The following is a 17263-nucleotide window of genomic DNA, read 5'->3' as shown; positions in this document are numbered from 1 at the left end:
GATACTACTTGTTGATGTTAAATTTATGTATATTATTTGAACAAAGTAGATGTATAAATAAATATGACTATTATAATATAACTATAGACTAGTTTATAATCAATCAATTAAAATTTAGTTAATGATACAATTATGACACCAATACGTATTTCATAAAAACAATTATTAATTATTATACTCTAGATTTCGTTATGTTTTTTTCCAAGTTTATATTTAATTACTTTTCTTAGACATACCTAATGTCAATCTCTGTGATAGCTTCGATATACTGTTTATCTTTTAACCGTTCACCGATAACCTTATTAGTTATTATTTATTATAATACGTACAATTAAACTGTGTGCGAAAGGAAGAAGGCGTTAAAATTGCTACTTTTCAGGACAGCCAAAAGAAGATTAATCTTTAGAACATTTTGTATGGGAATTTCAATGTTTCTGTATGGAATTTAGTAATTAAGAGGTGTTGATTTGACTTATCCTTTTTCTCATTTGTGCATACGTGCATTATGGTTCATTCGCCATCTTTAACTCATTTTTAGAATTTTAAAACTTATCGCCCTCTTCCTTTCACTTATTTATTACGCAATGACATGTAATAATAAATATAATTTGAAGCCAATTGATAACATTGTCACTGTCGCGTTCCTTTGTATTGAGGAGATGAGTAACCAATGAGTACAACTGACAATTAAGTAAATAGCGAAGTAGATACAATTAACTACGTTTGTCAGCGAGCGCGCTCCTGGGCGAAATAAAGGAAAGAAATGTTTTTTGAATTCGTTTAGTTTATTTTTTTAGGTTTTTATATTACAACGTAAACGTCTGGCTCGGTTGACATCACACCGAAATCCGTGATCCAGGATGATGTTCCAATATAGCAGCATTCGCATGACAGGTTCTATGAATACACAGAACATGAAAAAACAGAACAGAGACAAAACAGAACAGTGATAAATAGAACTATGACCTTTCAGGAAAAATATAACATTTAATATTGAAATTGTCGTATCTTTATATGTTGATATATTTTTAATATCACAGGTTTTCAATACGCCGTGAAAAAATCAAATTATATGATTCTTGCATTCGTAATCGCTAGAAAGCCTCACTTAAACGGGACTCAAATCGGTGTTGCCGGCAAGCTAGGTATATTTTGTCTTAATCAATCTAGTTTGTTCAAAATGCTTGGGTACTAGGTACAACGAAATTATGAGTTTAATAATTCTGTAGAGATAAAAAAAAGAAGATCACATCTTTTTCCAATTATTAATTAATTTGGAGAATGGAATTTGGAAAAATGCCCCAAGACTACACATTGTTGTGAAAGTTTTCACAACGCCTTAAACGTGTTTCATTGTAGTCACCCAGCATTTGGAACCTATTAATTAGATGGATTTAGGCGAGATATAGCTTGCCATCGATTATTATTGGCATATACGGGTCACATAATAATATGAAACCCTTAGTAATCGTTAAGGGGTTAAGTAGAGTAGGAGGGGTAGCACCTTTAATAATCAATTAGTTACTTGGTCCTCACTACTCTTCAGGAAAAGGTGATGCGAATATAGATCTAAATTCCTTTAGATCCTTAGCCTATCCCTTTTCAAGACCGTCCGCGTGTGGCACAGTTACCACATCCTTCACGAGGTGACCCTGTTAAAGAAAACAAAATACGGCGGATCTAGACTGGAAAGTCGATAAATATTCCTCCAGAAGGCACGGGAAAACCACTGGAGTATTTTCCCAGGAAAATGAACATGGCTGATAAATACAACGGCCCCGAGTACGGGCGCCCGTTAAATGGGGCAGGGGTGCGAAGAATCTCCCGGTCGGCTACACTCAAATTCAATAGGAAATCTTCTTTAAAAATTGGAGCCTGGAATGTCAGAAGCATGTTCCAACCAGGAAAAATTCATAATACAATTAAAGAAATGAAAAGACTTAATATCCCAATACTCGAAATTAGCGAAATGCGATGGCCAAAGTCGGGCAAATGCACAATAGATGACCATACCGTACTCCACCCCTATTCAGAGCAGCGACAGGCGCCAAATGGCCAAAATCATCGCCGACGTCTGATAACGGATATGGCACACAAAGAAGAAGAAGTAATCGAGTGGCAATAGTTATGCATGATTATCAAAATCAAGGTGATATATTGAGGTTTCTACAATGAATGGCCAACATGCAGTGATTATAATATAATATGTATATCGATATTCTAACATTGACACCTCGTATCTGACATTCAATTTTTTTGACAGGGGCGTATTAAAATGTCAAATAAAATCAGGTAATCAAATTAAATAAAAACTAAAATATAGTTATATTAAAAATTTACTAAATTATTTTTGCACTGAGCGTATTTTTGTTTATTATTCAATATCATTCTTTAACAGTTTTTGTCGATATTAAATAATATGTATACATAAGTTTTAATGAATTAAGTATGTACTTATTTAATTATTAAATATTTAGATACTGTAAAAAATTAATGTTTTATTTTCCCCTGGCTGTTCTGTTTTATCACTGTTCTATTTTTATGTTCTGTTTTGTCACTGTTCTGTTTCTTCATGTTCGACACATGATCTCATCACAAAAACACATTATGGATCATTTGAGCGTGGAAAGATATTTAAGACAAGTCATGTGTATTCGACGAATTTCATAATTTTATAAATAATATCTTGAAAAAGTATTGTAAAGCGCTGGTGGCCGCATGTGACCACCAGGGCCGCATATGAAAACCACTGATCTAAATACTAACTTCAAAAACCGTTTCAGGGGAATTTGAAATCAGGCGCTTCATATGCCTCAACACTGGGGTGTGACAAGATGAAATAAGGAAGAAATAAAATTATAAGTTTAGCACTTACGCCACTCTCATAGCGACCTCCTCAATTACAGAATAAAAAAAATACAATTGCTTATTTAATCATCCATGTACTTGAACCCCTTGTGTCCTTACTCTTTCAATTATATTTAATCAAACGTTGAAAATGATCTTATTTATGTATAGGTATATGACATTGCTAGAAAGAGGAGTATTTTAGTTCACACGAGAGATTGATACGGGCCGTCACCATAATGGGAGCTGTGTGTGATTTGTCTGGCTTACCGACATATTTTCCAAAAGAAGTTATCAGTGAAATTGTTGAAAAAGGACTTTATACAACTGTCAAAGCTATCGTTGGATCGGGGTCGGAAAAGGGAGACAATTATACAGGACAAATAATAAAAATAAACATAATAGGAACCAAAGCAAACGGTATTAAAGAGAGTACACATTTAGTAATGAAGTTATCTGTTTTGGAAGAAAAATTGAGAGAAATCGCACCTGTTAATAAATTTTATAAAAACGAAGTCTACGCGTATAATGTTTTGATGCCATATTTTACTAAACTACAAGATGAATATAACATTCCACAAGAAGATCGGATCACATTCACGAAGTGCTACAAAGCGTCGTCAGATGAATATAAAGAGTATCTTCTTATGGAAGATTTGTGTGTGCAAGGTTTCAAAATGTATGACAGATTAAAATCGTTCGATTCCGATCATTTGAATTTGTCTATTAAAAATCTTGCCAGTATTCACGCATTCTCTTTCGTAACGAAATCAAAAAATCCCGAATTGTTTATGGAAATGGCGAGCCACGCGTGTAATTCGATAGATTTTGGGGATACATTTGAAGGATTCGTCAAGAGGTCTTTCAACAACGTATTGAAGTACATGCAGGATGATGTGTGCAAGGAACGACTGAAGAATTTTTCCATTGACGTTTATGAGAAGTTGAGAATGTTTTTGGAACCGGAAATGGCAGCCCCGTACAATGTCATATGCCATGGGGACAGTTGGTCTAATAATTTCCTGTTCAGATACGAGGTAAGAAAATTTTATTTAAACGTAATAGTGACTCAAATTAGATAATTATGTTTATAATAATGTTTATGTTTTGTTTGGATATAACCCGATAACTGCTTTTTTGTAATTTTATGTCAAGAGTAAAAATTGGGTCACTATAGTTACTATATCTTCCATTTGGTAATAATTTGATAATCTGATATCTGTATTACATTTTGAAAATGTTCAAAATGCCAGAACTCGAAATAGACCGGAGCGCCGTTCCTGTTCGTTAAATCGGTAAAATTATCGCTACGTCTCGTGGAAAAAATAATTGGCCATCTGAGCTAGATATGCCATATACTTAACAGAAAATCGAACACACTTATTTTTATGAAATACACATAAAATTTGATAGATATGTAAATATCTTCAGAAAACTGTCGAGCGCTCCAGTTCGTAAACTTTTCCATTTCGAGCACTGCAAAATGCTATGATAATATTATTATGATGATAGGTGAACAAACAGCGGTTAGGTTGGTCGAAACATAACCATGACCTTATAATATTTTGATCATTGATGAGTGACATTATTTTCCTAATTAGTGGAGTAATTAAACATTTAATAATTATTGTCATATTCTTCTTCATTTATATATTTTAAAATGTATTCTCAATGTTAGACAAAAAGATTGTACCGAGATTTATGGGGGCAAAGTTTAAAATAAAATTGCCCTGCCGTAAATTCAACATTTTGCAGTTAACAGGTTACGCCCAAACAAGACCGAAATACTTGAAATAGCACGTCTGGTGAAAATGACAGACGTATTTTCTAGCTTTGTTAGACTCAGCTAAAAGAGCAGCTGAATCTGACGATTGAACTGATTTATTCAGTCGGGTCAGATCAGGTCGCTTGCCATCTTGTCAATTAACTAAAATAATTTTGAAAAACATTGAAAGAAAAGATAGCACGGAGTTGGATTCCAAGTAACTGTGTGAGTGTTCTTATCGGTTAGGACCAAGACCTGATCAAAAATGAACCATAAGCGCGAGTGAGTAAGCATTCGGCAGGCTTATATCTTCGCTCTATGCGTAAAATAGAATTCCTATTCCGGAAAAAAATGATTTGGCTGATTACATGCATCTAAAAACTGCGAGCACTTGTTTCTGAAATTTATTGTTTTTGTGTTAAATATAAAGTTAATGATAATTATTTTTAGTTATTTTAATAGAACATATGGTTAACTATATCGCGTTTAAATTTGGTGGTCGTACTGAGAAGCAACACGATCGTATAACATTTATAAAAAGTTGATAATAATAAAATCGTTAATATTAATACTATCGACCGAAGGTACCTACTTGATGGAATTTGAATTTAAATTCATTAGAATAAAATCGTTGTTCTACTGTGCGTTATACGCTAGAAACGCGGCTTTATTATATAATTTATCAGAATATTACTAACAAGATTATAGATGACTTCATGTGTTTATTGTTGATGTCATTGCACGTGTAAATAATTGTTAATTAAATTATTATAATATTAATACTATCGAGCGAAGGTACTTGATGGAATTTGAATTTAAATCCATTAGAATTAAATTATTGTTATTATTATTCAATAATATATTGAATATTATCAGACAAGAGCACTCACATGGACACCGAAGGATGTGAGTTAGAATCCCAGTCCAATCCAACTGTTTTTTTCCCACGATTTTTATTTTATTAATACGTATATCCTTAAAAATGTGTTTTTTTCATTTACAGGGTAACAAGCCGGTCGATCTGCGGACACTGGATTGGCAAGTAATACGACACACTTCTCCAGTGACGGATCTTGCTTACATGATATTCCACAGCACAGACGAAGAAGCAAGAGAACAAAATTATCCAGCCGTATTAGATTTGTATTACGACATACTGAGATCCCGATTAGCAGCCATGGATTTAGATGTTGAGGAGTGCTACCCCGAGAAGGTATACAGAGACCATCTGAAGACCATATTGCCATATGGTCTTATTATGGCTACGACCTCTTTGCCGATAATATTGAGTGATCGAGGAGATGCTCCGGAGATAGTGGAGATGCTGCACGAGGAAAACCAAATTGTAGAGAATCGTGCCCTTTCACAAAATTGTGCAGATAGATTAAGAGGCTTGGTTAAGGATTTTATAAAATACGAACTTATATAATATAATTTTTAATTTATGTATTGTGTTTAAATAAAGTTTTATCAATTATGTATATGGAATTTAGTTTTTGATCAATAATCCAAACGATAACATTATATATATATATATAGTATGAGCCAGTAGCGAAGGGTGGAGGTAGACTGTTAAGATCCACTATCAATAGTGCACATTAAACTTTGTTAGTCATATGTATTTGTTTTTATTGAACTAAGACTATAATTTACAGATGGTATTGGTTAGTTTTTTTTTTAAATCAATTAAGCTCTGCCCAAACCAAACCATGATAATTTTGGTATATTTTGGGCGATACAACAAAATTATGCACACTTTTTCATTCATACATATTTTTTTCGTTGGATGAAGAATACATATTACACATATTGTATGGTTCATTTTTTTTAAATTCATTAAGTCCTGCCTAAACCAAAAAATATTATGCTATCTACAAAATATTCAAAGTTATACATGATTTAATAGCATAATTTTAGATATTTTATAGATAGAAGAGAATTTTTTGACTATTATGTAGTATGGCTTGATTTCCGCAGGGTTCAATTGAATTTTAAAAACTAACCAACATCATCTATAAATTGTAGTCGTATTTCAATGTATCAAATACGTATGACTGTCAAAGATTATTGTGGACTATTTATGTCGGATCTTAACAGCCTACCTCCACCCTTCGCCACTGGTATGAGCAGTCGCGAATGATGGAGGTAGGCCGTTTACAACTGTGCGAAAAGCCTACTGCATGACTATAAGAAGAAACTACGCCTCGATTTGAAGTATGGGGGGAGGAGTCATATATTATTGTCGTTCTCTCACTCCTACATACAGCAGTGGCGAAGGGTGGAGGTAGGCTGTTAAGATCTGCCATAAATAGTGCACACTAAACATTGTCAGTTATACGCACAGCACAGATAATAAATAGAATTCCGATAGGCCATATTCAATACGCTACATTTTGATGCACGGTTTTGAATGTGTGAGTGTCTTACGAAAATGAAACACGCATTATGCACGTGCAATAGTGTGTGTAATACACCAATATTAAATGAGCGTCAATGCATAAACCGAGAGCAGTTGTCGGTATTCGACGTATGACGTATTCCTGACATGTGTTTAAGTTTATCTCGGATTTTTCCTTACTCAATATCGGTTACCTGCTACTCCTTACCCGTTAGGTATTTCAGTTCCCAATATTTCTGGGTTCCCTGGTCATACGTATTTGTATTCATTGAAATAAGACTACAATTTACAGATGGTATGGTGTTTAATAAACAAAAATATATTAAATATAACTTTGCTTGGGAATTAACACACCAAATTACAGTGTTGTCAGATGTGTATTAATAATGAAAAATAGATTAGTAATCTAAAAATCATGCTATTGTTATATTATCATAAGGAACATCTAGAAATCATGCAAATGTGACCTTTAATCCAATATTATAATAATATATCAGTTAGTAGTTCTAATTAAATTTCAGTAAATATGACAATACTGGGCCTCTAATATGAAAACTCGTATGAAAATAGAATACGGCAAGAAATTAACCACCATAATTATTATTGATTGTACATAGAACACGATAAATGCTATATTATCATCGGTATAATCACCAACCAGAATAAAAAAAATATTAAAAAAAATAATGTTAACATAACTTTTACAAAATATTTTACGCAGTGTTTATGCCCTCTCGTGTTTTATAAAAGAATGCTATTACAAGAAATGCTAGGTATAAAACATCTTTATCAAAGATCTTTTATAATCTAATACCAGCGTAAGTAAAAGATAAAGGCTTACCGCACATGTCAACTGGTAGATGTTGCAATAAGACTTAGCTTTTTATACTTAGAAGGTTTAGTTATCATGATTTGACGCGAGGGTTGCGGGTGTGCTCGACGCGCTCCACCTTAGACTATAGATACATCTAGACGCCACCCATTGCATTGCTAAATGAAGCTGCGTGCTGTGCGGTTGGTTTGTGGGCGAGCGAACGCATTCGTATACAAATGTTCGAGACCATAGACCATTTCACTAGTGCTCACCCAAAGTGCTCGCACTAGACGATCAGAATTAAAATATATTTTTCAATTTTTTTTACGTTATATAGTATTTTTAAGCGGTCAAAATGCAACCATTAGGTAAAAATATCCACAATTTAAGTTATTTTAAAGAAACACTAGGTCACTGATATTAAAATATATAATAATATACAAATAAATTATCACGAACATGTATCAACTTACCTATGAAATGTAATACAATCTTTTTGCTTATCAGTACCACACTACCACATTTTAATACAACACACAGAACCATCTTTTCTACTTAATTAACTAAAAATGTTTACCACTGACTTTATGTTTAACACACAAAATAGCAATTTTGGCAACACGGTAATCGACGCTTAGTTAAGCAATAAGGTAAGATTTGGCGGCTACATCGTAGCAAACCATCTCCCACATCTGTAAACCTTTTATCTTACACTAGCGCGTGTCGCAGAGATTATAAGGGTACCGAATACTTTCTCACTCGCACTTATGCATCGTTTTCTTCGTGCGCTCCACACCTACAGAGACTCCGTCGTCCCTTAATAATATAATTTGTTGGCCTTGTAAATTATTAATGTAAGCCGGCTCTCACATCTAAACTCTCCTCATCTGTCACGCAGTCATAAATCAAATCTTCTAGGAACATCGTTTCGATGTTGCATTATGAAGACCGCGCACATCTACCTAGCGACAGTTGCGCGTAACCTCTTAAAACGTATATTATACTTGGATGCGGCGACCGGCAAGCCGGTATAGGAATGACCAATTCGTAGGTATGCGTATGCGTTTTGGCGTCTTCGACTCGCAGCCCGAAACGCATGCGATTTGTTGATAGCAGCACTAGATACCTTTAAGCTGGCGTACACGTTATCGTGGTTCTTTTATGAACTAGTGGAACTAAATTCCTAAATTCCCCCGCTTCAGCATCTTAACACTGCATTACGTCCACCCCCGTCAACTCCATCGTCAATGCGACGCTAGCGACGCGATGACGTGTACGCCAACTTATAGAAATCGGAGTCTATTCTATGTTTTTTCAAACTATAAAGTTGCATTCGAACAATCTGCGGAGCTCCATTTGGCATCGTGTGTTTTGTGAATAACGATGACGTCACATCGACGTATTCGACACGTTGCAGACGGACGAGTTTTGATGTGCGTGCCGGCGTATAATTTTTCCGCCTAAACATAAATCACAAATACTTTTACTCTGGTTTTTGTTATCATTTTTTTTTTAATTCATGTTTGATTACTTCATTAGGCATAGGTACCTAGCTAATGTTATTCTTTGTGATTCCAAGTTATCTTGTTTGCATTTTACCTGTTCACCGAAAACCTTATACAATTATTAATTCTTCATACGGTGTTCATTGCGCAATGGCATGTAATAATAAATAATTCAAGGTGATTAAAATAATTCTTGTGATATATTCATATTGAGGGTCTGAGTAACCAATGAGTACAAGCGACAACTAAATAAATATAGAGTTTATGTATCCACATACAAATACATACGTATGTCCACGCGCAAAATAAACAATATAACTGTTTTGGAATTTGTTTTATTTATTGAATGAATTAATGGTTTTGTAAGTACAATGTAAACTTCCGGATCGGTTGAGGTTTCACGACGCTACTCCAATTGATAAAGGTGCAAAATTACTTCACAGTCAAGCGGATGATTATAAATTTCTACCAAGAAATATTAGAAATAAATAGAGCACAGTTGGAGAGCCTATCTATCTTGAATGATCAACTTAGCTTTCCTAGCAGCCTATTGCTATATCCTAAATGATTATTTACATGCGAGACTATAAATTATGGACAATGGTATTGATATACAACATTTGTATATAATTATGTATGAGGATGTATGGATGTTTATTTGTGGATTAGTTAATTATTAAAAAAAATATTATAAAAAGAATATTATTTGTTTAACTAATAATTTTTAAAGACTGATATCATAGATGTAATATCTCATTAGTTAACTCCATTAATTTTCAATACGTTACCATTGTTCCTAGAATGGACGATTTTACATCTTTTGAGTGTAATATTTTTATTGTTTATTAGTACTAATGATCTATTATTAGGTTTTGGACGATTTAGTGTAATATGCTTATCGAGTGTATTATTATTTATTATTAATAAGATAGGGGTTTTTTTTACCAACATTTCAACTATTCATAATTGGTTTGTTATATTTTTTTATTGTGATTTGATAGGCAGGTAATGGAGTTTTTACCTAGTTTATTGTATTTATTGGTTATATAAGTTAAAGTAGTATTTGTGGTCAGTGTTTATTTGCCTTTTGGTGAATGTACACAGTGCCTGAAGATGCCAGAAGGCGAAACCCATGTTGCAAAAAACTACTCAAATGGAATAGTACAAAACTTAAATTTATTAGAATTTACTCCAATTTGAATGACCGAAATCCGTGATGATGGTCCGGTGTTACTTATATACGACACTTATATACGCCGCTTTTCCGTACAACATCCGTCATTCGAGATAGTAACATGGAAGATCTGCGTATAAATATGAATACTGCGATATTGGACCGTCATCCCGGATCACGGATTGACACGTACGGATCGAACCGCGATGGAATACAGCTATCGAGGCCCCATTTACCCCATCCGTTTCTCTGACCTTGAGGGTGACCAGACTGATTTAAATGTGATGTCCTCCCATTCTACACAGCGGTAGGTATATGTTTTGTTTCGCTATGTTTATTTTTTAAAACGTTATAAGCGATTGTAATTTAAAAAAAATTGCACACCATTACCAAATGGTGCGCGACGTTCCTTACTAAATATAAATACGAAGTTCTACGTCAAGTATGGGAATGTTGTTACTCAAATTGATAAGTTTGGGAAAACTTAGAAAAATGTCTACAAATACAAATAGTAGACTAATTTAATAACGCCTGTACAAGTGCATGGATTTACTAGCACCAATAGTGTGTAAATTAAACTATCGCTATAATAACCGTTTAGACTTAATAGTGCTGACTCACCAATCTCGTGTGACTCGTGTCTCACCAATCTCATTCTTCAATCGTAAGCGAGACGCGTTGTTGACATTGTATGGTGCTATAGGTTGTGAAAATTGGTAAACGTCAAAAATGCTCTGCGCGGTGGAGTTCGTATTTATTCCGACAGGTTCGCCACTATCTCTCTATTGCGCATACGTCATGCAAGTTCCTACTATAGCGTAACAATTCAGAAGCTTCTGATCTTTTTTGATCCATGTATGCAATCTTGCAACTTGCATGATAATACGTATTTACAAGTGCATTTTCTTGTTATGGGCGCGATAATACGTGGTGTCAGCAGTAAATCCATGCACGTGTAAATGGGGTATAATATTGGAGAATACGTCCACAAGAATCCATAATTATATTATGGATTCTTTCTTTGTCATGTCACGAAAAGGCATTCATATAGGGAATGGTACAACTGTACGCCGCACTGTCGTAGACACGTATACAGAACGTAGACGAGGAATTTTAATCAGTTTATATCTACTATTTAGTAGTTTTAATTCATTTACTCTTAACATAATGTTTTTTTTATTGCTGATTGAGAATTACCATGTCTAAGGCTTTATATAAAATAAAAAAACTCTTTTTTCGTTGGAACTTAAACATATGCACGATTAAATCATTATTTACGTGTGCATATTTAAATTCTCGCCAACTATTAAATCATAATATAATAATTTAAACATAAATAATAATATTACATATTTTTTTTTAAAGTACCTATAAGTACTTAACGTCTATTTATTTTAGAATTGCATGGCGTCCAGTTGTCCTGGCACCAAATCATCATAGACCCCTCAAATAAGACTAATATAGATGTCGCTAATTGGTAGAACCTAATCACACTGATATATTGTCTTATGTATGTACATATTATATAGTAGGTTAGGTTAAGCACTTATGCCCATGTTATAGTCAGCTCCTCAATATTACAATATAGAATTTACAATTATTGCTTATTTAACTTTGAAGTCATTTTAATCGACTTGGTCATTGATGCACTTGAACTCCTTGTGTCCTTAGACTTTCAATTATATTTTATTACACGTTTAAACTCGAAAATTATCTCATTTGTGTATATATGACATTGCTGGAAAGAAAAATATTTTAGTTCACCTGAGCGATTGATACAGGCCGTCATCATGATGGGAGCTGTGTGTGATTTGTCAGGCTTACCGACAGATTTTTCCAAAGAAGTTATCAGTGAAATTGTTGAAAAAGGACATTATACAACTGTCGAAGCTACCATTGGATCGGGGTCGGAAAAGGGAGATAATTATTTAGGTCAGATAATAAGAATTAACATAACAGGAACCAAATCAAATGGTTCGAAAGAGAGTACACATTTAGTACTGAAGTTATCTCATTCGGATGAAAATTTAAGAGATATGGTTACTGTTAATAAATTTTACATAAACGAAGTCTACGCGTATAATGTTTTGATGCCGCATTTTTCTAAGCTACAAGATGAATATAACATTCCACAAGAAGATCGACTAACATTCGCGAAGTGCTACAAAGCATCGTCAGATGAATTTAAAGAGTATCTTCTTATGGAAGATTTGTGTGTGCAAGGTTTCAAAATGTATGACAGATTAAAATCGTTCGATTCCGATCATTTGAAATTGTCTATTAAAAATCTTGCCAGTATTCACGCATTCTCTTTCGTCACGAAATCAAAAAATCCCGAATTGTTTATGGAAATGGCGAGCCATGCGTTAAATACGTTATGTTTTGGGGATAAATTTGAAGGGTTTATCGAGAGGTCATTTAGTGATGCACTGAAATACATGGACGATGAGGTGTGTGAAGAACGACTGAGGAAATTTTCCATCGGCCATTATGAGAAGTTGCTAAAGTTTTTGGAACCGGAAATGGCAGCCCCGTACAATGTCATATGCCACGGCGACAGTTGGCCTAATAATTTCCTTTTCAAATACGAGGTAAGAAAATCTATTAAATGCAATTAATATTCTATGGAGATAATTTTATTTCTTGGATATAGTAGGATTTGTATTCGATTTCGTTTACATACTAGGTGTGTGTTCTTGACGGTGGACTAAGGCCCGTTTCAGACGGGACACCGGTGTCGCGCTCGTATATAATAAGGAGACCTTTGTATTCGAATAAAAGGGCCTTTGTATTATGTTTATGAACTAATGAGTCAAAGCGTGTCCAGTACACTTTTCCGTCGGCCGCTACATTCTCAAGCTGCCGATACACATGTTTTTATGACCGCAGCCAGTTTTATGTTCTAATTTATATCTCGAAATTATGCGTTGACTCATTAGCTCTGGGCGTTCATAAACATAATACAAAGGCCCCTTTATTCTAATACAAAGGCCTCCTTATTATATACAAGCGCGACACCGGTGTCCCGTCTGAAATGGGGGTTAAGACCACTGGGTAACCCATTAATGACAATTTATACGTCTATTGAATGTAGTGATTAGTTATCTAATGAATAATAATATTATTGATGTAGGGTTTTGACGATTTATGTGCCTATTGAATGTATTATTAATTATTACTTATCTAACGATCTATTAGGTAGGGGGTTTTTTTTTACAAACACTTCAACTGTTCATAATTTGTTTGTAATGTTTTTATTGTGATTCTTGACTTAATAGGTAGGTGATAAATATTCTACCTACTCTATTGTATTTATTTATTATATAAGTTGATGAATAAACTGTATTCGTTGTCAGTGTGTATTTACCATTGATGAGTGCATATAGTGCCTGAAGATGTTGAAAGACGAAACCTAGACTCAGATAGAATAATACAAAAATTTAATTCATTCGAATTTAAAATCAAATTCACTCGTTATAATAGTAGATAGTATTAATGTTTTTAGTATATTTTCATTTTAATATTGGTACTATATGTTTTTCTCTTTTAATCTATTATTTTTAATAGCTTTCTCCACTGTGTCTTACATAACTGTTATACATTTACTGTTTGATTTAATTATGCATGGGCCCCACATCCTGAAGTGGGCCCCAGGGCCTTGATGTTTAGCGGACCCCCTAGATATCGCCACGGTTATGGGCAGTGTGATTGATGTTTGTATTTTTAAATAAATTAGTTTGAATCATTGAGTTGTCGGCACTACCTAAGCATCATGTTATGTAACACTGGGGCCCTATGTTAGAACTTCCGAGTGCAAACTTCCCGGTCGACATGACGTCATATGACATCATTGTGACGTACTACCAGAGTGATAATAGCACTCGAGAAAATCACGCTACTCAGACAGCGGCGCTATTCATTGTCACCATACACATATAGGTGTTTCATCGTAATAATTATCTACGGTGAGCACTGCGCGCGGGCGGCATGCTTCGAGCGTGTATTGGCTGACGTCACAATTACGTCATGTCGTCTGGTGCCACACGAGTCGATAGTTAGGAAATCGGGGCCCTGGTCGCGAAAATTTTGCGATCCTTCGCCGTATTGAATGAATAGCCACTTTTATTAGACAGGAAACAAAACACTAAAAATAATTATAAAATAAAATTATACGCATGAATTATCATTTAATTATATCGATCATCATGTTGCATCAAATTACATCACACAGCTAAATATATTTTCATGTTAATATTTTTAATTGAAATAGCGCCGCAGGTGACTTGTTTTACTATTAGGCCCGTTTCAGACGAGACACCCGTGTCGCACTCGATATAATATAGGAGGCCTTTGAAGGTTTGGAGGCTTTTGGAGGTTTCCTATAGTATATCGAGTGCGACACCGTGTCCCGTAAATTTGTGGTGTGTTTATCTCACTCAACTGGTTGACCCATCACGCCGGGCTCCTCCTAATCTTCGCCCCCCAGGCTAGATCCTTGTCAGCCACCACCTTGTGGGGGGCATGTAATTATGCTTTTACTCTTCTGCAACATCTTCTTGGCTACGTGAAGGCAGGCGCTGTTGTTGACTAAATAGGAGGAGATTGTTAGTTTATAATGGAAGTGCGGTTAAAAATGGCAGGAGCATGTTAGTTCACAGTTTTAACACGTAGCCAAGAAGATGTTGTCGTACAATAGTATCCGCCTGTTATTGGGACCATCACTTTTTCTTATTATTTTATATTGATCCTGTTGGTTGACCTAAATAAATTTTAAAAAAATACCTTGGGAATATCGATCAGTTTGGTGAAAGCTGCTTCACGTTATTATTAAAATATATTGTTTGTCATTCACAGGGTAACAAACCGGTCGATATGCGAACACTGGATTGGCAAATAATACGCAACACTTCTCCAGTGACGGATCTAGCCTACATGATATTCCTCAGTACAGACGAAGAGACAAGAGAACAAAATTATCCAGCCGTATTAGACTTGTATTACGACACATTAAGATCCCGATTGGCAGCTATGGGCCTTAATGTGGAGGAGTGCTATCCTGAGAACGTATACAGAGACCATCTCAAAACCATATTACCATATGGTCTTATTATGGGTACTGTAGCTTTGCCGATTATGTTGAGTGAACGAGGAGATGCTCCGGACATGGTGGACATGCTGCACGAGGAAAACAAGATTGTGGAGCAGCGCGTCCTTTCACAAAACTGTGTTAACAGAATTAGGGGTTTAGTTAAGGATTTTATAAAGTATGAATTGATTTAATATTATATAATTGAATATTTATGTTCTTATATTGTTTAAATAAAGTCGTAACGAATATCTGTACCATGAAACATAGTTTTTCATCAACAAACCAAATAATAATACTATGAAGACAGCAAATAAAAAAAAACTAACTTTGTATGACAAGAGTAGGCATTCAACCTTTTCGAGGTCGGAAGCTACTTTTTACAACGTTTTTCTTAGCTCGTATTCTTATTTTTTTGTCCGGTACAAATCTTCCAATCGATTTTTAACTAACTTCCCGACTAGCTAGACATTTGAAACTTTTAGAATATATCAGAACACGATGCCAATGCATTTTTTTAAAATACGCTTAGCCATCTTAAATAGAATTGAATTCATTTTCAGTTAATACTGTTTTGTATGAAAAGTTATTTCGGAAGAAATCCGTACTCAAACCACTATTATTGGTTGCTAGGGATCTGGGGTCCTAGCAACTAAATTATTAATATATACGTGCGTTGCTATGGAAATCAATATGACATTTCAGTATTATTTCTATTAAGTACATTTTTTTGATCGTTTAAGCTAGCAAGTCAAGTTTATAAGATTCAACAGAAAATTTAAAAACGTTGTACCTAAGTATATAAAAAGTTTTTTTTATCTTGTAATTATTATTTTTATTTTCATCGCGATCGAGTTCTAATAAGAATCTTATAAGAATTTTCGTTGTTGCTCTTTTTAGTTCTTCATGGTAAAAAATATTCATTTTAAAAAGCAAAACATCGTGACATAATATGGGCAAAAACAAAATATTTAAAATATTTTTATATTAATGTAGGAATAATAAAAAAAAAACTTTAGCAGTTTTCCATTAATTCAAAATATTTTAATAAACTATTTCTTTTATTCAAAAAAAAAAAAAAAATCACATGATTTGAGAATTTAACATTCTATATATTGAACATACTTACTTAGTTAGTTCACCATGTTCGATCCTGAGAGATTTATAGGGGCCTCCACGGAGTGGAGGTTGTATTAACAACATTTTTTACGAGAAATGGATGTTAGTCACTTGCTCAACCTATTAGGTCCATACTCTGACTCTAAACACAAATTGAAAAACAATATGTGTATTAGACAAACCCAGGATTCGAACCTGGGACCCACGACATTATTCGGCCATCGTGGGACACACTTGACGTGGGACGGTACTTGAATTTGTAACCGCTGGATTCGCGCTAGTGTGCTTTACCAATTAATTATAAGGGCATCCTACTTAACTACGACGATTTTAACTCGAACTTCGTACACGAAATGCATTATACGTCGGTTAATAATCAATGCACTTAATTGATACCTACCTTTATTTAATATAAAAAAAATGAGAAATAATAATATGTGTGTGAAAATTTGATTTGGTCTATTGTACGAGGGTGGGTCAATAATTCCTTAGAAAAAAGCATTGAAACAGTTTTTATTTTTGTATTTTTTTTTTATTTCTCAACATAATCTCCTT

The 17263-nt window shown here is 34.2% G+C and overlaps 2 protein-coding genes across 2 annotated transcripts; both read left to right on the top strand.

Moving 5' to 3' along the window:
* The first annotated feature begins 2015 nt into the window (after positions 1–2015).
* Positions 2016–6041, top strand: LOC147072934 (uncharacterized). The gene is made up of 3 exons (XM_085946239.1): positions 2016–2292; positions 3019–3884; positions 5616–6041. Exons 2-3 carry the CDS (start codon positions 3087–3089, stop codon positions 6039–6041), a joined length of 1224 nt encoding a protein of 407 aa, XP_085802365.1. The 5' UTR covers positions 2016–2292; positions 3019–3086.
* A 6201-nt stretch (positions 6042–12242) lies between these two features.
* Positions 12243–15854, top strand: LOC147072933 (uncharacterized). The gene is made up of 2 exons (XM_085945834.1): positions 12243–13094; positions 15358–15854. Exons 1-2 carry the CDS (start codon positions 12294–12296, stop codon positions 15781–15783), a joined length of 1227 nt encoding a protein of 408 aa, XP_085801960.1. The 5' UTR covers positions 12243–12293; the 3' UTR covers positions 15784–15854.
* Positions 15855–17263: the final 1409 nt, after the last annotated feature.

This window comes from Rhyacophila brunnea, unplaced genomic scaffold, assembly GCF_057557595.1.
Source record: "Rhyacophila brunnea isolate RB1 unplaced genomic scaffold, BYU_Rbru_1.0 scaffold_19, whole genome shotgun sequence".
Taxonomy (NCBI): Eukaryota; Metazoa; Arthropoda; class Insecta; order Trichoptera; family Rhyacophilidae; genus Rhyacophila; species Rhyacophila brunnea.
This window is presented reverse-complemented; position numbering and strand designations above follow the sequence as displayed.

Bases quoted from the DNA above. Each gene is read 5' to 3' on its own strand.
- LOC147072934 (XM_085946239.1), top strand. From the start codon at position 3,087: ATGGGAGCTGTGTGTGATTTGTCTGGCTTACCGACATATTTTCCAAAA. The intron at 3,885-5,615 runs GTAAGAAAATTT...TTTCATTTACAG, and splicing joins ATTTCCTGTTCAGATACGAG to GGTAACAAGCCGGTCGATCT.
- LOC147072933 (XM_085945834.1), top strand. From the start codon at position 12,294: ATGATGGGAGCTGTGTGTGATTTGTCAGGCTTACCGACAGATTTTTCC. The intron at 13,095-15,357 runs GTAAGAAAATCT...TGTCATTCACAG, and splicing joins ATTTCCTTTTCAAATACGAG to GGTAACAAACCGGTCGATAT.